At 38.7% G+C, this 26,216-nt stretch overlaps 5 protein-coding genes and 1 pseudogene across 6 annotated transcripts; all 6 read right to left on the reverse strand.

Moving 5' to 3' along the window:
- Positions 1-3,168: 3,168 nt before the first annotated feature.
- LOC104770118 (putative disease resistance protein At4g11170) lies at positions 3,169-8,906 on the reverse strand. Its single transcript, XM_087504764.1, is given in 5 exon segments — positions 3,169-4,149; positions 4,152-5,046; positions 5,138-5,443; positions 5,535-6,621; positions 6,952-8,906. Coding segments are annotated over 5 exon segments (3,447 nt in total). The 5' UTR covers positions 7,434-8,906; the 3' UTR covers positions 3,169-3,472.
- Positions 8,907-10,035: 1,129 nt separating this feature from the next.
- On the reverse strand, positions 10,036-15,489 carry LOC147918611 (putative disease resistance protein At4g11170). Of its 2 annotated transcripts, none has more exons than XM_087504762.1 (5): positions 15,403-15,489; positions 13,737-14,533; positions 12,285-13,389; positions 11,857-12,162; positions 10,036-11,766 (listed from the first exon to the last, which is right to left on the reverse strand). In XM_087504762.1, exons 2-5 carry the CDS (start codon positions 14,216-14,218, stop codon positions 10,174-10,176), a joined length of 3,486 nt encoding a protein of 1,161 aa, XP_087360888.1. In that variant the 5' UTR covers positions 14,219-14,533; positions 15,403-15,489; the 3' UTR covers positions 10,036-10,173. The 2 variants fall into 2 exon arrangements, with proteins under 2 accessions (XP_087360888.1, XP_087360889.1); XM_087504763.1 differs by lacking the exon at positions 15,403-15,489 and having other exon boundaries at positions 12,285-13,082; positions 13,242-13,389; positions 13,737-15,347.
- Positions 15,227-17,200, reverse strand: LOC104770119 (putative disease resistance protein RPP1). The gene is made up of 2 exons (XM_010494481.3): positions 16,639-17,200; positions 15,227-16,560 (listed from the first exon to the last, which is right to left on the reverse strand). Exons 1-2 carry the CDS (start codon positions 17,127-17,129, stop codon positions 15,555-15,557), a joined length of 1,497 nt encoding a protein of 498 aa, XP_010492783.3. The 5' UTR covers positions 17,130-17,200; the 3' UTR covers positions 15,227-15,554.
- Positions 17,201-18,623: 1,423 nt separating this feature from the next.
- On the reverse strand, positions 18,624-20,433 carry LOC104770120 (putative disease resistance protein RPP1 pseudogene; annotated as a pseudogene).
- A 950-nt stretch (positions 20,434-21,383) lies between these two features.
- On the reverse strand, positions 21,384-23,241 carry LOC104770123 (putative disease resistance protein RPP1). Its single transcript, XM_010494485.2, has 2 exons — positions 22,600-23,241; positions 21,384-22,447 (listed from the first exon to the last, which is right to left on the reverse strand). Exons 1-2 carry the CDS (start codon positions 23,070-23,072, stop codon positions 21,406-21,408), a joined length of 1,515 nt encoding a protein of 504 aa, XP_010492787.2. The 5' UTR covers positions 23,073-23,241; the 3' UTR covers positions 21,384-21,405.
- Positions 23,242-23,824: 583 nt separating this feature from the next.
- On the reverse strand, positions 23,825-25,830 carry LOC104770121 (putative disease resistance protein RPP1). The gene is made up of 2 exons (XM_010494484.2): positions 25,130-25,830; positions 23,825-25,045 (listed from the first exon to the last, which is right to left on the reverse strand). The coding sequence occupies exons 1-2, from the start codon at positions 25,702-25,704 to the stop codon at positions 24,010-24,012; spliced, it is 1,611 nt and encodes a 536-aa protein (XP_010492786.1). The 5' UTR covers positions 25,705-25,830; the 3' UTR covers positions 23,825-24,009.
- Between the last annotated feature and the right edge of the window lie 386 nt (positions 25,831-26,216).

The following is a 26,216-nucleotide window of genomic DNA, read 5'->3' on the forward strand; positions in this document are numbered from 1 at the left end:
GCAAACAGGTTGAAGAGGGTGTTGCCGAAGTTTGTGTCAAGCAATCAGTCTGCTTTTGTGCAAGACATGTTGTTAATTGAGAATGTGTTGCTGGCCACTGAAATTGTTAAAGATTACCATAAACCCTCTCTCTCAGGACGTTGTGCTATTAAGATTGACATATCGAAGGCGTTTGACTCTGTTCAGTGGTCCTTCCTCTCCAAGGTTCTCTCTGCTATGCACTTTCCTCCCACATTTATCCAATGGATTATGTTGTGTGTTACAACTGCTTCCTTCTCGGTTCAAGTGAACGGTGAGTTAGCGGGGTTTTTTTCGGAGTTCTCGTGGTTCTGCGTCAAGGTTGTGCATTGTCACCGTATTTATTTGTCATATGCATGGATGTTCTCTCCAAACTTTTGGACAGGGCGGCGGGTGAACGGTTGTCTGGTTATCATCCACGATGTCGCAACTTGAATCTCACGCACCTTAGCATCGCGGACGATTTGATGGTATTGTTTGATGGTAAGCTTCGATCCATTGAGGGTATTATCAAGGTAATTGAACAGTTTGAGAAGATATCAGGTCTTTCAATTAGTATGGAGAAGTCCACGCTCTATTTGGCAGGGGATGTTGCTCGCACTTTCGACTCTGCTCAGGTCCCGTTCGAGTTGGGTGTTTTGCCTGTCCGTTACCTGGGCCACCCGTTAGTTACAAAATGTCTCTCCCTTACAGATTGTTTGCCGTTGTTGGAACAGCTCCGAAAAAGAATTGGATCATGGACAGCGCGTCATCTTTCTTTTGCTGGACGGTTTAACTTGATCTCTTCGGTTCTGTGGAGTGTTTGTAATTTCTGGATGGGTGCATACAGTTTGCCTAGTGCTTGTCTCGATGAGATAAATTCTATTTGTTCTGCGTTTTTGTGGTCGGGAACAGAGATGAATCCGCGCAAAGCAAAGGTTTCATGGTTGGCAGTTTGTAAGCCAAAGGTTGAGGGCGGGTTGGGGCTGCGGTCACTACAAGAAGCTAACTTAGTGTGCTCTTTGAAGTTGGTCTGGCGGTTAGTTTCGCAGGGTGACTCTTTGTGGGTGAAATGGGTTAATACCAATCTGTTGAAGCAGGTTTCTTTTTGGTCAGTGAAGAGTACCACAACACTAGGCTCTTGGATTTGGAAGCGTTTACTCAAGCATCGGGATCTAGCAAAGACTTTCTGTAAGGTGGAAGTGGGGAATGGGGAAAAAACATCTTTCTGGTATGACAACTTGTCGGGGTTAGGCACTCTCTCGGATGTGGTGGGGGATCGGGGAGCTCTGGATATGGGGATAGCTTGGCAGAGTACTTTGGCTGAGGTTTGGGCCCATCGTAGAAGAAGAAGACATCGGGTTGATCAGCTTAATGCAATTGAGGAGGCGTTGCATCTGGCGTGGCAGCACCGTCAAACACAACCTGATCGAGCGGTCTGGCGTGGTTGAAATGACATTTATCGAGCGAAGTTTTCTACTCGTGACACTTGGAATCATGTCCGAACAACCTCAAGCACGATTGCTTGGCATCGCGGGGTGTGGTTTGGTCATGCAACTCCCAAGTTCTCTTTCTGTGTTTGGTTAGCTGCCCTAGATCGTTTATCCACAGGGGCTAGAATGGTACCATGGAATGGAAACTCTGCTGGCATGTGTGTCTTCTGTCAAACTACTATGGAAACACAGGATCACTTGTTCTTCCAATGCTCTTTTGTCTCTTCAGTCTGGTCGGCACTTGCAGAGGGTCTGCTTACAACACACTATTCGACTGATTGGTTGACTCTGCTTGGTTATCTATCTGACCCACGATTGGAGCTGGTTCGGGGGTTTCTCAGCCGCTATGTGTTTCAGGCGGTGGTCTATGCGATTTGGTGTGAACGCAATGGTCGACGGCATGGCGACGCACCACAGAATGCAGTGGCTATTATCTCCTCGATCGACAGGCAAGTTAGGGACCGTCTGCTATCTATTGGATTACTGGGAGATCGAAGATTTGATGAAGCTTTGCAGCTCTGGTTTCAGTCCCGTTCCTAGTCTCTGTTTTCTAACTGTATTTCTATTCAACTGAGTCAGTGAAAATGCTCTACAACAGTTGCACCTAGTTGTAAAAACAGTTAATTTTTCTTTTGAATATAATTTAACATTTTATTCAAAAAAAAAAAAAAAAACTGTGAGACTTAATGCCAACACACACTGCAGAGGATGTTTCCCTGAAGTTGGGAATTTTGCCAAATATGCCACATTTTTAAAAAAACTTTTGGGAAATGCCATATTTGCTTCATCTTTCTAAAAATGCCACATTTTTACTGTTCACATATGATTAAAACACAAAAATACCCTTGTATGAAAGAGAGTGATTGTCGTGGACAAGATCTGATGGACAAGTTATTAGAGAAAATCATAGACTTGTCCACGCATTTTATTTTTATAACTTGTCTACGAAATTATATTAACGAAGTTGTCCAAGAGTTCAAATTAGTTATCCATATTATTAAAGATAAATTGTCTATGAAAGATAATTAGACAAGAAGGGTAAAGTAGTCGAGATGGTGGACCAAAAGAAGATGTCGATGATGATAAACCAAAAGAGGATGATGAACCAAAAGAGGATGATGTGGATGAGGATGGATCAAAAGATGATGTGGAGGATTGGGTTTCTCCATATCATCTTGTCTGTCATCCGCATCTTGTCCATCATCCACACCTTTTTATATTTTGTATATTGTCTATCATCCGCATCTTGTTGATTATCGGTATATTGTCCATCATCCACATTTTGTCTATCATCGTCATTTTGTCTATTATCCACATCTTGTCCATCATTCGTATTTTGTCTATCAACATCATAGTATTCATCGAGGGACATTTACGTCTTTTCAAGTTAAGATTGTGACATTGTAGAAAAGAAAAGAAAAAAGTGGCATTTTGACTAAAAAAGTTACTGTTCATGGCAATTTTATTAATTAACTCATGTTCTAAGGTTCGAACTTACGGTGGACCAACTACAATGATATAGCCCTTGGTTGAAGTTTACTTTCAACTTTTCAACTCCGTACTGCAATAATGTGAAAACTCATGAATAAAACATTGAGTTTATAAAACACCTGAGACTATAGTCTATACCTCTATAAAAATCCACTAATGAACTAGCATAAACTTAATACCAATGAAGAAGACACCAAATTACAACAATCCATTATGTCTGCAATGCGTTACCACGTCCACAACCAATATCGTTTTAGAACACTAACACAAATCTGTTTTTTTTTTTTCCTTGAGTTAAAAAAAAAAAAAAAACAACATCAGTTTTTCTCAACCCTTTAATATTTGGTTAATCAGTAATAGATGAGTGAATCCATTGAAAGAAACAGGAGCTTGATTATTAGCACCGCCAGTGTTTGCTGTTCAAATTAGAATCAGAAAGAATATCCATACCTAACATCAATGTGATGGTATCTTCAGAGTTCTACTCATCATCAAATCCTCAGATTCTTGCTTGTTCTCTCAAGTCCTTCTGCAACACTTGACCATTCTCGTTTCTTGCTTCTACTTGACTCTCCAACGTTGTTGTTGTTGCCTTCATTGTCCTCGAGTGGAAGAGACGATAGCTCAGGGTGAGCTTTCGAGTCATACTCACAGGAACAAGGCTTTAAGAGTTTTACACCACACCCCAGTATTTTGGGTGTTACAGTTTCTGGATAGTTTTTCTTCTCCAAGCATTTGAACTCAAAACGCATTTTTCTTTCAGGGATGTTGTCTTCCTCCAGCGTGAAATAAGAGTTGAGTACAAACATATGGTTTCCACGAAGCTGACAATGTGCATATATCTCTGGCCATTTATACACAGTGATAAAGCGTCTGCCTCTGACGTAACAAGATATTTGGAAATTACTATAAGGCACAGCATCAACCTCATCTCTCCGGTGGAGCACAACGCAAGCCTTAAATCTCAACGATCCATATGACTTCCTCCGGTTTAAATGAATGGTTAGAGAACTTCTTCTAGCTTGATGAGGAAAGTAGTCGGGAACGTTACTACGAGGTAGGACCGCATATCCGCAAGCCCATTTCTCAATGATTAGTTTACGCGCTTGTTGGTCTAGGTTCCAACAGTTAATGAACTTGAGAATGAGCTTTGGGTCATGAGATGAGCCATAGGGGGTGACAAACTTTCAAGAGACGCACAATTATCTGCGTGCAGTTCTGACAGAGAGCCCGGAAGCTCTGGCAGCCATCTCAGATCTATGCAGTTTGTAAGGTCAAGGTAATGAACCTGCCGTACAACATGATGTGTAATACTCTCAAAATCATTCCCAAGCAAACTCAAGTGTAAAGGGAAATCGTGAGTCTCCTCAGACGTAAATGTAGGTAAGCTGTTCTTGTCAATGTAGTCCAATGTCAAATCGAACTCATGCCACAAGTAGAAGCTCTGGAAGATTTCTGCTGGGAAGGATTTTACATTCATGCAGCCTGTAAACTGAAGTAACTGGAGCATTCGTAACTCACAAATTCTTGGCGAGATCTTACGCAGCTTCACACAATATGACATCGTTAACTGTGTGAGCCTATAGAGATCCGAGATCCACGGAGGAACTTCTCGTATTCCTGTTGAATCCAAATGTAACTCAGAGACCGTGTGCGGAACAAGTGGAAACTCTGTAACGTTTTCACAACCAGTCAAATCCAATGTATGAAGAAAATCCCAAAGGTCAAGAGATGGAGACACTTGTGGTATCATGGTAAAGGACACATTAAGATGTTCAATGTCACTAGAAATCTCTGGAAAATCTTTGAGTTTTGGGCAGTAGCTAACGTTGAGGTAGCTTAGAGACTCCAAAGCGTAGTTTGCTGGAAGAGGCTCTAAATTTCTGCAGGCTTGAAGGTCTAAGAAATCCAACATAGTAAGTGTCCAGATAGAGGGAGGAAGCTTCAGCAAACTGTGGCAATCCCTCATATCCAAATGCTCCAAATTTACTGCTTCTGAAAGATTAGGAAGTTCTTCCAAGCTCGTAGAGCCACTCAATTCCATCTTTTTTAGGCTTCTATGCATCTGAAACCAAATCCAGGGAACAAATTACAAAATTGTTGTTATTTGGAATAAACTCATATCATTCACAGGTGAAGCTTGTCAAGAAACTTACTGGGACTCCTTCCCAAAGCTTCTTTAGTTTGCTCTCTTTCATCTTGATTTCAATGAGACATTCTGGACGTAAGGGAAAAGACAAACTTTTCATAGGACATGATTCCCAGTGAAGTAACTTGAGTTTACGAGGTAGAGGCAAACAGTCCAACTCTTCATGTAAATGCAGTGTGGCCTTGTCGGACCACCATTGTTTATAGAATCTTATAAATTGGAGATTGTCCATCCCTCTAAAGGCTTTCTCCTCTAGGAACAACTCGCGGCTTTCAGACATGTTTAATGATATGCCTAAGACACTTCCTGTACCCTGAAAAAAATATGTCATGACGTAAATTATAATAATTTGATATGCCTATGTGAATGAGATGATGTATTTATATTTACACATATTTACTTACAGTGCCATCAGAAAGAACATCACGAATCTCCTCAGATTCTAAAAGGAACTGACGTTTCCCAGGCTCATCAGCATTTTTTTCTCGTGCGATTCCTCTTCCCATTTGTTGTAGCAAATGGTGCATCATGATATGTTTGCCACTTGATATAGACAAAAGCGCTCTTTCGACAAGAACACCAAGTCCATATTTAACGTCAATAATGCTATTTTCAAGAAGCTGAATCACCCGACCCTCTTCTTCACCATTGAATAAACACACGATATGGAGAAATATAGTTTTACATATATCACCATCACCTAAGCTATCGTAGCCGACTCTTAATATCTTAGAAACGTCACCATGAAGATTGGCTTTTAGGTGACGCAGTTCATGTGCCCACTCAACTTTGCTTTTACGTCGTAGTGAAGAGCCTAAAACACATAGTCCTAATGGAAGATGATTAGTGACTTGTGTAACTCCAACTGCAAGCTCCATGAATCCTTCCGGAGGAGAATCTTGTTTGAAAGCGGATCGAGAAAAGATTTGCAGAGCTTCATTGCCAGATGGAAACTTCACCTCATATATATGCTCGATATCATGTCTCTTGAAAAGGTCTTTGTTTTCAGTGGTCACGATGATCCTACTTCCAGCGCCAAACCACATAAGTTCATTTGCTACAGCTTCTAGTTGCTCTAGTTTATCAACATCATCAAGAACAATAAACACTTTCCAGGAGTTTAGCCTCTCCTTTGCCACACCTAAATGATTTATCCTCATATCCTTGAGGTTGAGGATTTTAGAAAGAAAATATTCTTGCAACTGCAACTTAGAGCTGTAGTTTCCTTTGACATTCTCCATAAAAACACTGAGCTGAAAGTCGCTGGAAACTAGATCGTATAACGCTTTAGCAATTGTGGTTTTCCCAATTCCTGCAGGACCCCAAATCCCTACGACTCTCACTTCATTAGATTCCATGCATAACAAAGAATTCATCTTTGCTATATGAGGTTCCATTCCAACTAAATGATCAAATTCCCTCGACGGTGTGGAGTTCAACATGTTAGTAACGTCTGTAGCAATTTTTAACATCATAGCAGCTTCGCTATCCCTGCCAGGAGAAAAATCATTTCTTTATCAAACTTGGAACAAGAGTTTGATACACATACAGAGAAATTAATTAGGAGTAAAAGATTTTAACTTTTAACCTTAGAACAACTATGTCTTTTCTTATATAATTTCGAAATTCACACAGGATTATAAGCTGTATCATCCTATGTGACAGATATTGTAGATAGCTATTGCCTATCAACAACACATTCAATCAACATTCATGCAAATATTTCCTAAAAATTCAAGATAGCAAATGAAGAAGTCTCATAATACTAACAAAACTGATCCACAAGGAAGATGAAACACTAGTGGAGAGAAGAATACTAACCAATTATGTGAATGCTGGCCGCTTATGTTGGCAACATCAGTCAAAGCTTGCCTCCATTTCTGCTTCTGCTCCTCTGTTTTCCCCACACAAGTTCTCTCGAAAACCTCCCCAAAATCTCCATGTTGTCTTCTTACATCAGATGGATTCATTTCGTAGAAAATTGGCATCACCTTTAGACCTGTAGTGGTTCTACATTCCATAATCTCCAACAACTCGTCTAAACACCAACTTGAAGAAGCGTAGTTCCTCGTGAGGATGACGATCCCAATCCTCGATGCTCTTATAGCTTGTACAACCTCAGGGGCGATGGACTCGGTCCTCCTGATTTGATTATCTACAAACGTGTTGATTCCTTTGCGATTAAATTCACCGAGCAAGTGGCTGAGAAAGTTTCGACGGACATCTTGACCACTGAAGCTTGGAAAGACATCGTATCTCCGTTGACTAGGGGACAATGAAGAAGAAGACGAAGAAGCAGACATGATGGATGATGATACCTAAGCACGAGGCCTAGACAATCCAAAAGCCTAAACCAAAGTCTAGCTTCTTTCAACTAAGATCCGAAAAAAAATAACTACGAAGAGAATTTCATTGTAACCAAATCAGCCCGGAGAAACCATGGTACTCATCTTCTGTTTATATTATTGAGTGAAGAATCTTGTTAAAAGTCAAACCCTTCATCTCCATTATTTCCTGAAGATTTCCACAAGCTGGTTGACTTGAGATTATTTATACCAAGTCTCGTCTTGGAAGGTATCACGAAACTTCTGAAAAGTCAAACTCTTAAGAAACATGAAGCTGATCATAAAAAACTCAGATGTTACAGGGAAATGGTAAAGTGGATTTAACTGTATTAAAATGAAATATTCGTTAAAATATGTCATCAGCCATGACGATTAGTTCAACAAGTTCAGAGAATTGGTCAGAACAGAACACAACCATAGTTATGTGTTTATAACTTTATATAATCTCAAACATACCTTCAATGGTCAAAAACACAAAAAAAATTCCAAATCTATATGACTATGTTCCAAATCCATTCTCAACCAAACCAAGGCCTAAAATGACTGAAGCAACTGATAAATTATAAAGTAGCAGAGCAGCTAACAAAAAAAAAAGGAAAAAGCAGAGCAACCACCTTTTTCATGTCAATCTATGGATAAACTCATCTTGCTATGTTAGTCTGTCCCATGAATGTGGACTAAGCTAACCCATTAGAATTTTAAGGTGAAACCCATGGGGGTAAAACACCATAAAAGCTCCCTGCCGAGTATCAAAACAAAGAAAAGGAGATTCTTAAAAATCCTAGCTCACGCAGATAAATGTCTAATACCATTTACTAGAGAGTAGTAGAGACTAAAACCAACTTACCCATTTCAAATGGTTCAACAGGTTTTATCAACAACAAAAGAACAACTTTGTCACTCCATGTTAAAAAAAGAAAAATAGGATAGAGAAAGCAAATCACACCTTTGTTTTCCACTAAACAGCACATCTCAAAACGAGGGTCTCACTATCGTGTAATAATGAGTTGAACCAATAATATCTATAAACGATAAACTTGAACCTTATCTGACTATATCTGAACCCCTTGATGCCAAGATTTTAAACCAAAGAGATGCACTCTAATTTTAGTAAGCTCAAGTATTCACAATCATCTGAAATTCAATATCGTCGACAAAAAAAAAAAAAAGCTCAAAAATTCACAACTCAAACCTACAATCAGACATCACCTAACGAATCGCACATGAATAGAGAGAAAAAATAAAAATTAAATCGAAGCACGATAACATAATTATATATGAAATCGATGGAAGCCATTACCCATCACAAACCAAACCCTGGTTGAAATTTTTCAAGCAGAAGAACAAAAGTGCTTAATAGAAAAAAAAATCGAATTTGTTTTTTTTTTTTGGCGAAAAAAAGGTCGAACTAAGCTATGTTCCTTTAATTACAGTATTACCCTTTGACTGGGTTATACTTTAAAGAAACCAAAGTACCAAATTACAGTATTACCCTTCGAATGTACTAAATAGTGTATCATGAGTTTTCCTTGACGTATCAACAAGGGTTTGTATCCCTTTCTCCACGTCCCAGTCCCTCTCCGAAAGCGAGACTATAGCCTCGTTCACGTTCTTACCCCAAAGTCTAGAATCTCTTAACGAACCAAGTATCAGTTTATGTCTGTTATCCAAACCATCGTATGCGAAATCAATAGCTTTCTCAATATCGGTATCGTTGTCAACAAAATTTCAACTGACCCTAAGCCCAATCCTCTCCGTAGCGGATGTATGCTTTTTCGCTTTATATAAACACCGACATTTAAAAAGGGTTGTGCATGATGATGCTCTCTTAAAAGTCAGTTCTCTGTTTAACCTCTTTCTTGTGCTGAGCTGATAGATAACATGATAGTTTTCTGCATAACCTTTGAAAAGCCTTGTCGAATTATGTCTGAATATTGGAGATCTCAAGTGTCTGCATAAGATTCTATTTTGTTGAGTCGAGACAACCAGACATCTTCGCTATTCTGCATGTTGATGAGGGTAAGGAACTCGATCATTGCATCTGCCTGTAGTAACTGGAAGGATCGAACAACACGTTACTTAGCCTGCTCTGTTCTGCAAGTGGTGGTCTATACTATTTGGCATGAACGAAAAGCATGGGGAACTTCCGAAGCCGGCTGCACACCTCATCCACGTTATCGACAAACAGATGAGAGACCAACTCCTTGCTATTGGCCTCCTGGGGGATCGGCGTTTCGACAACGGTCTCATCACTTGGCTAGAGACAAGTTATTGATCTCCTCTTCTAATCTGATTTCTATGTAAGACCATCAAAAACTCAAAGCCTTGAAGCACCAGTTGTACAAACGTATTTTTATTTTTGAATATAATTTAACATTGCATTAAAAAAAAAAAGATGAGGGTAAGGAATTTATTAAGGCTTGTCTAAAAGTAATCCAAAGATTGCTTAAACTCTATTATCTTGTCGGTCCAAGACAACATGATGTAAAAATTTTATCGTATGAACTGGTGGGTGAATGCATGTAATGAAGATTGTTGGATGATGCTCAAGACTAACAGATTGACATAAACTCTATATCGTCTTGATTGAAGAAGTTAATGGACCAAATTAGAGTCACAAATAACATCAATTTTAAAGATATATATACACACATGAAGAGTAAATGTTGGTTACTTCAGATTTTTTCCCCAATCTTTCTCAGTTAGTAATTCTCCGATACTTGCTTGTCCTCTCTAGTCCCTCTACAACACTACACCGCTCTCGTTTATTGCTTCCCCTTGTCTCTGCAACGCTGTTGTTGTTGCATTCAACTTCCTCCTCGAGCGAAGTAGTTGACAGCTCAGGGTGAGCGTCTGAGTCATATCCACAGGAACAAGGCTCCAAGAGTTGTACACCACATCCCAATATATTGGAGAATATGGTGTCTGGATATTCTTTCATTCCCAAGCATCTGAAATCAAAAAGCATCTCACTTTTGGGGATGTTGTCTTCCTCCAGCGTGAAATATGAGTTGAGTATAAACAGATGGTTCTCCAAAAGCCGATCCTCTGAATCATCCACATCTATCTCTGGCCATTTATACACGGTAGTGGAATGTCTGCCTCTCACGTAGCATGATATTTGGAAACGACGAAACGTCCCATCATCGAACTCATCTCGTGGGGGGAGAACAACACAAGCCTTGAATCTCAAGGATCCATATGAGTTCCCCTGGCTAAAAGGGATGGTTAGAGAACTTCTTCTAGCTTGGTGAGTAAAGTAGTCGGGCATTTCACTACCAGGTAGGACCGCATATCCACAAGCCCATTGCTGGATGACTAGTTTACGTGATTCTTGATCCAGTTCTGAGCAGTTGATGAACTTGAGAATGAGCTTTGGATCGTGAGATGAACGAGAAGACTGAGATAACCTTTCAAGAGAAACACAATTATCCGCGTACAATTGTGACAGCGAGCCAGGAAGCTCTGGCAGCGACTCAAGTTCTCTGCAGTCTCTGATATGAAGGAATTTTACCTGCTGAACGACGGAATCTGGAATACTGACGAAGTCATTCTCACTCATATACAACCTTAAGGGGAAATCTTCAGTCTTCTCAGGAGTATAAGTAGGCAAACTGTTCTCGCCAATGTTGGCCAATGTTAACTCCAACTCATGCCATATACAGAAGCTCTGGAAGATTTCTGCAGGGAATTCCCTTACATTGTAGCAGCCTTTAAAATTAAGTGACCTGAGTTGTCCTAGCTCACAAATGTTTGGCGAGATCTCTCGTAGCTCCGTGCAAAATGCCATCGACAACTCTTTCAGCCCATAGAGATCCGAGATCCATGGAGGAATTTCTTTAATTCCTGACAGGTGCAGATGTAACTTAGAGACAGTATACGGCACACGTGGAAATTCTGTAACGTTTCCACAACCAATCATTTCCAACGTACGAAGGCAACTCCAATGCTCTACTGATGGAGGCACTGCTGGTATCGGGGTAAAGGACACACTGAGTTTTTTAATTTCACTAGAAATCTCTGGGAAAGCTACATTTTTTGAGCATTCACCAATGTTGAGGTAACTTAGAGAATCTAATGCATAGTTTGCAGGAAGAGGCTCTAAATTTCTGCAGCCGTAAAGGTGTAAGAAAGTTAACCGACTAAGTTTCCAGATAGAGGAAGGAAGCTTGACCAAACTGTGGCAATTCTGCATATCCAAATGCTCCAAATTTAATGCTTCTGAAAGGTCAGGAAGTTCTTCCAGACTAGTGGAGCCACTCAATTCTATCTTTTTTAGACTTCTTAGCATCTGAAAGCAAATCCAGGGAACAAATGTCAGAACTGTTGTTTATTTGGAACAAAATCATATAATGCAGATGAAGCTTGTCAGGAAACTTACTGGGACTCCTTCCCAGAGCTTCTTCAAGTTACTCCATTTCATGTTGATTTCAATGAGACATTCCGGACGAAACCGAAAAGACATATGTTTCATAGGACATCCCTCCCAATGAAGTAATTTAAGTTTACGAGGTAGAGGTAAACAATCCAAACCTTCATGTAAATGCACTCTGGCCTTATCGGACCATAGTTTATAGAATCTTAGAATTTGGAGATTATGCATCCCACTGAAGGCTCTCTCACCAAGGAACAACAACTCCCGGATTTCAGACATGTTGAAAGATATGCCTAAAACACTTTCTGTACCCTGCAAGAAACACCCAGGAAATGAAATAAACAAATTGACTAATTACAATGAAAGATATGCCTACAACACTTTCTGTAGACTTGAGATATTGACAAAGCTATGAATGTTATATATAGACTTACAGTGTTATCAGAAAGAACATCATAAATCTCCTGGGCATCTATAAGGAATTGACGTTTCCCAGGCTCATGAGCAGATTGTCTACGAACAATTTCTCTGCCCATTTGTCGTAGCAAATGGTGCATCGTGATACGTTTGTTACTCGATATATTAATAAGAGCTCTATCGACAAGGACACCAAGTCCATATTTAATGTCAAGAGTGCTGTTTTCAAGAAGCTGAATCGCCCGATCCTCTCCTTCACCATCGAATAAGCATGCAATATGGAGAAACATGGTTTTATATTTATCATCATCACCTAAGCTATCGTAGCCGACTCTTAGTACCTTCTCAATGTCACCATGAAGACTAGATTTTAGGCTAGGCAGTTCACGTGTCCACTCACATTTGCTTTTACCTCGCAATGATGAGCCTAGAACACAAAGTCCTAATGGAAGACGATTAGTGACTTCTGTAACTCCAACTGCAAGCTCCATGAATCCCTCTGGCGGATAATCTTGTTTGAAGGCGGATCGAGAAAAGATTGGCAGAGCTTCATTGCCAGACGGAAAACTCACCTCATAAATATGGTTGATACCATGCCCCTTAAAAAGGTCTTTGTGCTCAGTGGTCACAATAATCCTACTTCCAGCACCAAACCACCGAGGTTCATTTGCTAAAGCTTCTAGTTGCTCAAGTTTGTCGACATCATCAAGAACGATAAACACTTTTTGAGAGTTTAGCCTCTCCTCTGCCACACCTAAATGATTTATCCTCATGTCCTTGAGGTTGAGCATTTCCGAAAGAAATTGTTCCTGCAACTGCAATTTCGAGCTGTAGCTATCATTTCTGTTATAATTTCCTTTAACATTCTCCATAAAAACACTAAGTTGAAAGTCGCCAGACAGTCGGCCGTATAAAGCTCTAGCAATTGTGGTTTTACCAATTCCTGCAGGACCCCAAATCCCAACGACCCTCACCTCATTAGATTCCATACATAACAAAGAATTCATCTTTGCTATATGAGCTTCCATTCCAACTAAATGATCGAAATCCCTCGACGGTGTGAAGTTCAATATGTTAGTAATATCTGTGGCAATTTTTAAAATCATAGCAGCTTCGCTATCCCTGCCAGGAGAAATATCATTTCATTATCAAACTGGAATAAGAATTTGATACACATACAGAGAAATGAGTTCACAATATCATTTCTTTATCAAACTGGAATGAGAATTTGATACACGTACAAAGATCAGGAAAGCTTTAACTTTTTACCTCAGAACAACTATGTTCTTCCTTGGACGATTTTTGATATGCACACAAAAAACATAAGCAGTATCATCCTATGTATATCTAGATTTCTATTGTTTAACAACACAATCAACAAAAACTTCAAGCATGTTTTTCCCAAAATTCACTCACGACTAAGAAAACTGATCCACATGAAAGATGAAACACAAGTGGAGAGGACTAACCAATTATTTGAATGCTCGCCGCCTATGTTAGCAACATCAGTCAAAGCTTGCCTCCATTTCTGCTTATGTTCCTCTGTCTTCCCCACACAATTTCTCTCGAAAGCCTCCCCAAAATCTCCATGTTGTCTTCTTACATCCGATGGATTCATTTCGTAGAAAATTGGCATCACCTTTAGACCTGTAGTAGTTCTGCATTCCATAATCTCCAACAACTCGTCTAAACACCAACGTGAAGAAGCGTAGTTCTTCGTGAGGATGACGATGCCAATCCTCGATGCCCTTATAGCTTGTACAAGCTCAGGGCCGATGGACTCGGTCCTCCTGATTTGATTATCTACAAATGTGTTGATTCCTTTGCGATTAAATTCACCGAGCAAGTGGCTGAGAAAGTTTCGACGAACATCTTGACCACTGAAGCTTGGAAAGACGTCGTAGCTCCGTTGACTAGGGGCCAATAAAGAAGAAGACGAAGAAGCAGACATGATGGATGATGATACCTAAGCACGAGGCCCAGAGATTTTTAAAAGCCTAAACCAAAGTCTAGCTTCTTTCAACTAAAATCAGCAAAAAAGCTTTGTAAGAGAATTTAATTGTAACCAAATCAGCACAGAGAAACCATGGCACTCATCTTCTCTTTATATCATTGAGTGAAGAATCTTGTTAAAAGTCAAAACCTTCATCTCCACTATTTCCTGGGGATTTCCACAAGCTGGTTGACTTGAGATTATTTATACCAAGTCTCGTCTTGGAAGGTATCACGAAACTTCTGAAATGTCAAACTCTTGAGAAACATGAAGCTACTCACAAAAAAAAAAAAAACTCGATCTTACAGATAAATGGAATGTAAAGATAAACTAAAGTAGATTTAATTGTTTAAAAATGAAATATTCGTTAAAGGTGTCATCAGCCAAGACGGCTAGTTCAACAAGTTCATAGAATTGGTCAGAATAAAAAACACAACCATAGCTATGTGTTTCTATAATCTCAAGGGGAATTAAACATGGTCAAAAATACAAAAAACTATATCTACATGACTCTAGAATTGCTCCTATTGTCAACCAAACCAAGACTTAAAATGACTGAAGCAACTGATAAGTTATTAAATAGCAGAGCAGCTAAGAAACAGAAAAAAGGCAGAGCAACCACCTTTTCTCATGTCAATCTATGGATAAACTCATCTTGCTCTGTCAGTCTGTCTCTTAACAGGTTAAGAACATGAATGTGGACTAAGTAAGGCTAACCCATTAGAGTTTAAGGTGAAACCCATGAGGGTAAAACACAATATAGAGCAAATCACACCTTTGTTTTCCACTAAACAGCACAATTCGAAATGAGTTTAACCAATAATATCTATAAACAACACACTAGAACCTTATCTGACTATATCTGAACAAAGAGATGTATTGGTTATCTGACTCATCTTGGTGCCGAGATTTTTTTAACCAAAGAGATGCATTCTATAGCAAAACCCTAATTTTAGTAAGCTCAGGTATTCACAATTATATGAAATTCAATATCGTCGAAAAAACAAAATGCTCAAGAATTCACAACTCAAACCCTACAATCAGAATCAGACATAGAGACAAAAATGAATATAGAAATTGAAGCACGATAACATAATTATAGAAGAAATCGATGGAATCCAAATCCTTGAAGAAGCCATTACCCATCACAAACCAAACCCCTGGTTGAAATTTTCCGAACAGAAGAACAAAGCGCTTAATAGAAAAATCGAATTTGTTTTTTTTTTTGCGAAAAGAAAATCGAATTAATTTATGTTCCTTTAAATTACAGTAGTACCCTTTGACTCGGTGATACTTAAAGAAACCAAAGTAACCTTTTACACATGGCATGTACCAAATAGTGCATCATGAGTTCTCCTTCCTCAGATATAGAGATGAGAGACGTATCAACAAGGGTTTGAATCCCTTTCTCCACGTTCCAGTCCCTCTCCGAAAGCGAGACTATGGCCTCGTTCACGTTCTTTCCCCATAGTCTAGACTCTCTTAACGAACCAAATATCAGTTTATGTCTCTTATCCAAACCATCGTAAGCGAATCTAATAGCTTTCTCAATATCGGTATCGTTGTTAACATAGGTTTTAAATTTAGCCGGTGCCATGTTCCACTCTTCTTTGCTCTTTCCACGTAAAGCCGAGCCTAAGATCTTAAGACCAAGTGGAAAAGGAGCAATAAGGTTTGCTACTTCAACAGCTTGCTCCGAGTAACCTCTTGGTGGAGAGCTTTGCCCAAACGCAGAGTATGAGAATATCTGTAGAGCCTCTTCGCTTGATGGATACGTAACTTTGTATATCTGCTCGATTTCGTTATTCTTCAACGTAGATAAAATCTCATTCGTCACGATCACCTTGCTTCCAAAACTAAGACGCTGAATCAGATTCCGCAAACCTTGTAGCTCCACTGAACTGACAGGGTTAAGAACGAGAAGGACTCTCTGGTGCATTAACCTATCGTGCGCCTCTTTTTTGTTAGCTATCTTCTTGTCTCTATGGTCTAACATTCCAGACAGCAACTCGTGTTGCAATCCCGTTGTGTTAGAGCCAGTCTTCCAAGCTGGCTCTCTAAAAAACTTGAGTTGGAAGTAACTTGAAACTTGGCTGTATAAAGCTCTAGCTATGGTCGTCTTGCCAATACCAGCAGGACCCCAGATCCCCACAATCTTCACCTCGTCGGATTCTAAACATATCTTCGATTTCATCTTTGCTACGTGAGCTTCAATTCCAACTAAATGATCAAAATCCGTTGATGGCATCTCGTTAGAAACATCCATGACGATCTTCGATATCATCTCAGCCTCACTAGCCCTAAATATACATTACATATATAAAGTTATAACACTACTAATACATGGGTTTGCATTGTATGAAAGTTTGGAACATTACCATGAAACAGAGTGTTCTCCAGCAATAACTGAAACCTGAGTCAAAGCTTGTGTCCATCTCTGTTTCTCTTCCTCTGTTTTCCCATAACAATTTTCCTCAAACGCTTTTCCGAAATCTCCAGTCTGCTTTCTCACATCAGAAGGCTCCACGTTGTAGAAAATAGTCATCACAGTTCGTCCTAAGGAAGCTCTGCAGTCCATGATCAGCTGCAACTCGTTTAGACACCAGCTCGAAGAAGCGTAGTTCTTAGATAGTATCACGATAGAGACCCTTGATTCTCTGATAGCTCTTACAAGCTCAGAGTTGATTGACTCGCTCCTCATGATCCCATTATCTATGAACGTTTTGATTCCCTTATTTTTCAACCCTTCAAGAAAGTGGCTGAGAAAAGTTCTACGGACATCTTGACCAGAGAAGCTTGGGAAGACATCGTACCTGTATAGACGAGATGATGAAGAAGAAGAAGAAGAAGAAGAAGAAGAAGAATCCATTCCTATGGAAAACACTTTCTTTTTGGGTACAGTGATGAGTCTGATGACCGAGGACTTGTTCTTTTAGTTATGCAAGTGGGTTCCAAATAACTATGTATTTAAGAATTAGTTTATATTTTACGTGGTTTACACGTTTTCTAAGACAGAGGCTGACGTTTCTACAATACAAAATTGCACGTCAAAATCTTGCAAGAATGGAGACAATTTTGAATTTGACTACTATCATTTTTAGCCAATGATCTTGCGACATAAATAGGCATCCTTATGGTATGGTATGGAGAGAAAAAAGCATTCACTTGGACTGCGTCTCTCAGTGTTCATGTTCATCTGAAGCATTTACTCGATCTCTGCTGCTTTCAACTCCCTCCAAAAAGTCCTAAGCTCCTAATGAGATTGATAATGATCTCTGGTACCTAAAAAAAGCTAGCTGCATTCTTGAAGCCTAAAAAAGAAACCACTTTCATAAAATTTTGCAAATAATAAATTAATTAGCACGGCATTTTACTACTAGAATCTTAGTATACAGAACCAACTTGCTTTGAACATCGTTTTCAGTATTAGACTCCACTACCACGAGTCGTGAAGACTGAAGGCAATCATGGAAGACTCAGTTATGCTCAATTAAATGGGGTTTAATAAAAGGGAATTACAGCTCCTCTGTTCCTGGATTCAGTTGCTTATGAATTATGTAAGCCTGATAGACCTTTATAAACAAAAACGGGTTTCTTGAACCAAAAGTGTGTAACTCAAGCGTATTCAAGGAAAGGTATAAACTTCTTTATTAGTCAAAACTGGTGACGATACCTCGTATACTAATTTTGCGTTATCGGTTGTGTATCACTGAGAATATGTGTAATCTAGACTAAGTTAAGAAATCTTAGATACAGTTGGTGATGGATGAATATGTTTATCCTCTGTTTTTGGACTCATCAATGCTCTGTTTTTTTGGTCTCGTTCCATGCTAGTTTCTTTTATTTAAGCAACCCTTCACATCAAGACTTCCGAGATCTCTTGTTTTAAACTGAGACCAAACTGACTGAGACAACATGTCATCCAAACTTATGTAAGTGCGCAGAGCGTGTAAACACGTAGAAGATTAACTAATCGTAGGTGTGGTCTTATATTATTATTTAGAACCTATACCCATATGCATAGGGGGAAAAAACAAGTCTAGTTAAAAAGTCTTGAATAGTTTTATTGGTAGTCAAACTCATCAGCATTATACAAAACCTATATTCTTAATAGGAGTGACAGGTCCAAACTCGATGTTGGGGAATTAAAAAAAATACTCCCTCCGTTTTAAAATATAAGATGCTTTGGAGAAGTTTATTGTTTCATAATATATGATGTTTTCAAATTTCAATTCAACTTTTAGCTTAGTTTAGTACTTTATATTATGCAGTATTGTTTCTGATTGGTTGAACTTGTTAAAAGTAAAGACTTCTTAATCTGCGTACTTTGTTTAAAACATTCTATATTTTGAAACGGAGGGAGTATAAAACTTGTTATGCAAATAACTTGGTCTTTAAATTCAAAAAAAAAAAAAAATAATAACTTGGTCTTATTTTATGTCATTTCACAATATTCACCAAAAAAAAATTGTCATTCCACAAATGTAAGTCTACCACTCCAAAGCATTGACTGTATCAAATCATGCATCATGATTTCTCCTTCCTCAGATATAGAGATGAGAGCCAGATCAGCTAGGGTTTGTAACCCTTTCTCCACGTCCCAGTCTGTCTTGGCAAGCGAGTAGATGGCGTTGTCCACATTCTTACCCCAATATCTAGAGTTTGCTAACGATTTAAATAAAGTTCTGTGCTTCTCAGACAAACCATCGAACGCAAATCTAATTGCTTTCTGAATATCCGTGTCGTTAAGATAGCTCTTGAGTTTAGCTGGTACCATGGTCCACTCCTCTTTGCTCTTCCCACGTAAAGCCGAGCCTAAGATCTTGAGACCAAGTGGAAAAGGAGCAATAAGTCTAGCTACTTCATTTGCATGCTCCAAGTAACCTCTTGGTGGAGAGCTTTGCCCAAACGCAGAGTATGAGAATATCTGTAGAGCCTCTTCGCTCGATGGAAAAGCAACTTTGTATATCTGCTCGATCCCACAATGCCTCAATGCAATATATATATCTTCAATCATCACAATCATCTTACTTCCGAATTTAAGATACTGACTTAAATTTTGCAAAGCTTTTAGCTCTTCAGTAGTGACATTATCAAGAATGAGAAGGACTCTCTGATGCATAAACCTATATTGCGCCTCTAACATGTTAGGTATCTTCATGTCTCTATGATCTAATATTCCAGATAGCAATTCGTTATACAATTCCATTCTGTTAGAGCCAGTCTTCCAAGCTGGCTCCCTAAAAAACTTGAGTTGGAAGTTGCTGGAAACTTGATTGTATAAATTTCTAGCTATGGTGGCTTTGCCAATACCTCCAGGACCCCATATCCCTACAATCTTCACCTCGTCGGATTATAAGCATATCTTTGATTTCATATTTGCTACATGAGCTTCAATTCCAACTAACTTATCAAAATCCGTTGATGGCAACTCGTTAGAAACATTCATGACGATCTTCGAGATCATCTCAGCCTCACTAGCCCTAACGACATGACATATAAATTTAGGAGACCACTAAATTAAATGGACACGAAAACAAGACTGGATTGGAACATTACCATGAGTCGGAATGCTCTCCAGCAATAACTACAACTTCTGTCAAAGCTTGTCTCCATCTCTGCTTCTCTTCCTCTGTCTTCTCATGACAAGTTTCCTCAAAGGCTTTTCCAAAATCTCCGGTTTGTTTTCTTACATCAGAGGGATCCACATCGTAGAAAATAGTCATCACAGTTTGTCCTAGAGAAGCTCTGCAGTCCATGATCAGCTGCAACTCGTTTAGACACCAGCTCGAAGAAGCGTAGTTCTTAGAGAGGATCACGACAGCAATCCTTGATTCTCTAATAGCTCTTACGAGCTCAGAGTTGATAGACTCGCTTCTCATGATCCCATTATCTATGAACGTTTTGATTCCCTTGCTTTTTAACCCTTCAAGAAAGTGGCTGAGAAAAGTTCTGCGGACATCTTGACCAGAGAAGCTTGGGAAGACATCGTAGGTGTATTGACGAGTTGATAACGATGAAGAAGATGAAGAGGACGAAGAAAAAGGAACAGAAGAAGCCATTTGAGGGTACATAGAAGAATCACTATCTTTTCTTGATTTTCCCCAAACCGACTTGAAAATTCCTTTCAACGACATGTAATTTCTATGTAAATTTGAGTGTGATGGCAAATAAGATCATTGGACTTTTAGACTTTGCCTATGCAAATGGGTTTTAAATACCAATACAAATTATACAATAGTCGATCTTCTACCTATATTAACGCGCTTTCTGACTTCAGCTATTGTTTATAGAATATATAGAATAAGATATAATAATATTGTACGTTCAGAATCTTGCAAGAAAAAACAGAGTAGTACTTAAATGAGTGAAATACTGCCAAAACTATTTTAGAAATTACGTAACTTGGAAATTACCAAAAAATTTGTTTACTAATACTCTAATAGTCTAATACTTTGTATATCTGTTTGCGTACAGCCATGCGAGACTTGAAAAAGTCTTCCCATAGGTTTTGTAAGTGAAAAGAAACATTGACAGGGACAAGAAATCAGCATTGTATGAAAAAAGAAAGAAAAAACAGAGCAAGTATACGTTGACTTTTTTTAAAACATATATTAGAGTCATTTGTTTTTTGTTAGGTTTAAGTCTTTTTTTTTCTTTCTTTTCTTAATGACCAAATCCCTAGATTCAAAGGAAGCTTCATGTCTAATTCGACGAGATGATGAAGAAGAAGAAGAAGAAGAATCCATTCCTATGAAAGACACATTTTTTTCGTACAGTGATGAGTCTGATGACCGATGACTTTGTTCTTTTACTTATGCAAGTGGGTTCCAAATAACTATTTTATTTAGAGTTAGTTTATATTTTACGTGGTTTACACGTTTTCTAGCTAAAACAGAGGCTGAAAATTGTGTAACTCAAAACTATTCAGTGAAGAAGAAGGATATCAACATATCAATCAAATCATTGATTGCGCATGTTAAGGTTCTATATATGTATAGTCGTATATATTCTAATTTCTCATTGATTACTTTGTAATACCCTAGCTAGCTCTACCCTCTGTATAAATTCAGACTCTTTCAATGATAATAAACATGCATCACTTCTTCAGTATAATTGAAACTTTTTGATTCTTTTACCACAACTTAATTGAAACTAGTTAACCTTTTACACATTAACTTAACGAGATAATGCATCATGATTAAATCCCCGTCCCCCCTAGATATAGAGATAAGAGCCAGATCAGCTAGGGTTTGTACGCCTTTCTCTATGTCCCAGTCTCTCCACTTATACGAGTTTACGGCGGAAAGCGAGTATAAGCCGTTCTTACCCCAATAAAAAGAATCGCCTAACGAGAGAAACAAAGTTTTGTGATTCTTAGATAAACCATCGTACGCAAATCTAATAGCTTTCTCAATATCCGTGACGTCAACATAGGTTTTGAGTTTAGCCGGTGCCATTGTCCACTCTTCTTTGCTCTTCCCACGTAAAGCCGAGCCTAAGATCTTGAGACCAAGTGGAAAAGGAGCAATAAGATTAGCTACTTCATTTGCATGCTCCAAGTAACCTCTTGGTGGAGAGCTTTGCCCAAACGCAGAGTATGAGAAGATCTGTAGAGCCTCTTCACTCGATGGGAAAGCAACTTTGTATATCTGGTCGATCCCATTATGCATCAATGTGAAAAAATTTTCATTCGTCATGATAACCTTACTTCCGAATTTAAGACACTGAATCAGATTTGCCAAAGCTTGTATCTCCTCAGAACAGACATCATCAAGAATGAGAAGGACTCTCTGGTGCTTTATTCTAAATTGCGCCTCCTGCAAGTCAGGTATCTTCATGTCCCTATAATCTAAAATTCCAGAGTGTAACTCGTTTTCCAAATGATTTTTCAAGCTAATGGGGTCAAGATTAATCCTCCTAAACATTCCCCCAAGATTCTCTTTGTAAAACTTAAGTTCGAAGTTGGTGGAAACTTGATTGTACAAAGCTCTAGCTATGATGGTTTTGCCAATACCTCCAGAACCCCAAATCCCCACTATTTTAACCTCATCCGATTCCAAGCGTAGCATCGATTTAATCTTTGCTACATGATCTTCAGTTCCAACTAACTGATCAAAATCCATTGATGGCAACTCGTTTAAAACATCCATGACAATTTTTGATATCATTGCAGCTTCACTGGCCCTAAATGACATGGTATACAAAGCTTAGAACTTAGAATTACTAAATCAACCTGAAAAAAAAGTCCTATGAAATACAGTACAGAGACAGTGCTAAATTAAATCCGGCAACGATTAAAATGGTTGTGTTTGTTGAAATTGACAGTATGATAGTACCATGAAACAGAGTGTTCTCCGGCAATAACTGCAACTTGATTCAAAGCTTTTGTCCATCTTTCTTTTTGTTCTTCTGTCTTCCCATGACAAGTTTCCTCAAAGGCTTTTCCAAAATCTCCGGTTTGGTTTCTGACATCAGAGGGATCCACATCGTAGAAGATTGTCATCACAGTCTGCCCAAGAGTGTCCCTGCACTCCATGATCAGTTTCAGCTCGTTTAAACACTTACTCGAAGAGACGTAGTTCTTAGAGAGGATCACGACGGCAATCCTTGATTCTTTAATAGCTTTTTCGAGCTCAGAGTTGATAGAGTCGCCCCTCATGATCCTATTTTCTGTGAATGTTTTAATTCCTTTGCTTTTCAACCCTTCAAGAAAGTGGCTGAGAAAGGTTCTCCAGACATCTTGACTGGAGAAGCTTGGGAATACATCATAGATTTTTTGCCGAGTTGATAAAGAAGAAGAAGATGCCATGAGAGGATGAAGAGAATTTGTATTTCTTCTTGATTCTCTCAGAATCGATCGACTTGATATTCATTTCAAGAACATGGTTTCTCGAAGACTTAAGACTTGTTATTTGCCTATGAAAATGGGTTCTAAAAAAAAAATTAAAGAAACACCTACTATTGGGCTCATGTTACCTATTTACACGCTTTCTTACTTCAGCTGATGTTACACAATAAATTATGGTATTGTTCGTTCAAAGTCATGCAAGAGAGAAAAGTTCTGGTTTTCCTTTTTCACCAAGCAAGCAATATAAAAAATAATTTACGTTGGAGAAAAATAAACATTTAAAAGGACTGGGTCAAGCTTTGTTACTTCTTAAGATTCTGACTTATGCGTTTCTCTGATCTGTGCTGGTTTCATCAGTTTACAACTCAAAAACAATTATAAAAGTATTTCCGTTATGGGATCCCTAGAGATAATGTTCGTCTAGGTATCTTGACCACCAAATTATTTTGATTGTAAGTTACTCTAGGCTCTCTTTTCATGTTTAGTTTCATAGCTAGGTTTTCACCTCAAAACCTATTGACAAATAATGGATTGACTCATATCCCTTACATACTACTCAAGTCTCTTCCATCTTTCAGATATGTGACCATCCTTCACATTCCCTTTCGAAATAATAACTCTTTTAATCTCGACAAAATCCATCAAATGTTAGTATGGCTTTTGTGATTGTTTGAGTTAAAAGTTTATAAAAATTACTAATACAACATCAAAAATAAGAAAAAACTGTGTGTTAGAAAGGCATATGCTAGTATGCTATGATGATCATTGTATGTGTAACTCACAAAAGAAGAAAGATAAAACCATGTAATAAGAGCTCTAACTCTAATGCTGCACAATTACATGGAAAATTAAAAGACTAAAATTTTTCATAGTACTCCATGGTTCAAGCTACTAAGTACTAATCGGGCCACATGAATTTTTTAGCACAATACTGTACCAAATAATGCATTATGATTCTTCCGTCCCCTAATTTAGAGATGAGCGCCATGTCAGCTAGCGTTTGTATCCCTTTCTCCACGTCCCAATCCCTCTGGGCAAGGAAGAATATGGCCTTGTTCACGTTCTCATCCAAATCAATTCCACTTTGTAACTCGTAAAGTATATATTTATGTTTATAGGATAGTTGATCATATGCAAATCTAATTACTCTCCAGATATGCTTGTCATCATAAGGAGAGGTTCTGAGCGTAGATAGAGTCACTATCCACTCATCTTTGCTCTTTCCACGCAAATACGAACCTAATACTTTGAGACCAAGTGGAATTGGAGTAACAAGCTTCGTTACTTCAACGGCATGCTCCAAGTAACCTCTTGGTGGAGAGCTTTGTCCAAACGCAGAGTAGGAGAAGATCTGCATAGCCTTCTCGCTCGATGGGAAAGCAACTCTGTAGGTCTGGATCTCGTTGGACCCGCATTCTCTCAATGTATCTATATCTTCACTGGTCACAATCACTTTACTGCCGAATCTAAGACCCTTAATTATATCTCCCAACGCTTGCAGCTCCTCAGGAAGCAAATCATCAAGAACGAGAAGGACTCTCTGGTGGTTTAACCTAAATTGCGTTTCTTGTAAGTCAAGTATCTTCATGTCTCTATAATCTAATACTCCGGAGAGCAAGTCCTTTTGCAAATAATGTTTCAAGCGGATAGTGCCATGTATAAGCACTTTTTTCTTCCCTTCAAGATTCTCCATATAAAACTTAAGCTGGAAATTGCTGGAAACTTGATCGTACAAAGCTCTAGCTATGGTGGTTTTGCCAATACCTGCAGGACCCCAGATCCCTACTATCTTAACCTCATCGGATGCTAAGCTTAGCATCGATTTCACCTCTTTCACGTGAGCTTCAATTCCAACTAACCGATCAAAATCTGTTGATGGCAGCTCGTTAGCAACATCCATGACAATCTTCGAGATCATCTCAGCTTCACTAGCCCTATGAAAATACAGAACAGTGCTAAATTAAATACGGAAACGATTAAAATGGTTGTGTTTGTTGAAATTGGGAGTATGATAGTACCATGAAACAGAGTGTTCTCCGGCAATAACTGCAACTTGATTCAAAGCTTTTGTCCATTTTTCTTTTTGTTCTTCTGTCTTCCCATGACAACTTTCCTCAAAGGCCTTTCCAAAATCTCCGGTTTGTTTTCTGACATCAGAAGGATCCACATCGTAGAAGATTGGCATCACAGTCTGCCCGAGAGTGTCCCTACACTCCATGATCAATTCCAGCTCGTTTAGACACCAGCTTGAAGAGGAGTAGTTCTTAGATAGGATCACAACGGCAACCCTCGATTCCTTAATAGCTCTTATGAGCTCTGAGTTGATAGATTCGCTCCTCATGATCCCATTGTCTATAAACGTTTTAATTCCCTTGCTTTTCAAGCCTTCAACAAAGTGGCTGAGAAAGGTTCTGCGGACATCTTGACCCGAGAAGCTTGGGAAGACATCGTAGCTGTATTGACGAGTTGGTAGCGATGATGATGATGAATAAGAAGTAGAAGAAGAAGAAGAAGATGCTATGGGAGGTTGAAGAGGATTGCTTTTTTTACTTGGTTTTCCCAAAATCGACTTGAGAATTCCTTTCAGGGACATGTTTTTTTTCTATGGAATTTTGCATGTGATGACTCTTATAGACTTTGCCTATGCTAATGGGTTTTAAATACCGATACAAGAGCACAATTAGAATAAGTTGATCTTCTAAGTTTTACCTATTTACACTATTTCATACTTAAGCTGATTTTATAGAACTTTATTTTTTTTTATCAAGGATCTCGCGACCTAAAGAAGTATTTATTTGGAGAAAAAGAGCCAAGAATTCAATAGGACTGAGTCAAGCTTTACTTCTTTAGATTCTTGTGTAGCCTCTCAAGGCAGGACTAAGTCAAGAGTCCTGCACTGAATCTTATATTATGGCAGACCGATTCACATGAGTTATCTCAGCTTCTTGATTTAATATTAACTAGAGAAATTGAGAATGATCTCTGGGTAGTAACAAAGACCTAGAAATTGAGAAGTTGGAGATTTTCCAACTTAGAAACAAAAAGAATATTATTTCTTGTTAGTCTACTAACTTTGTATATTCTGCTTGCATACCGTTTTTCAGA

The sequence above is a fragment of the Camelina sativa genome, chromosome 20, assembly GCF_030686135.1.
Source record: "Camelina sativa cultivar CO46 ecotype springtype chromosome 20, ASM3068613v1".
NCBI classification, from domain to species: Eukaryota; Viridiplantae; Streptophyta; class Magnoliopsida; order Brassicales; family Brassicaceae; genus Camelina; species Camelina sativa.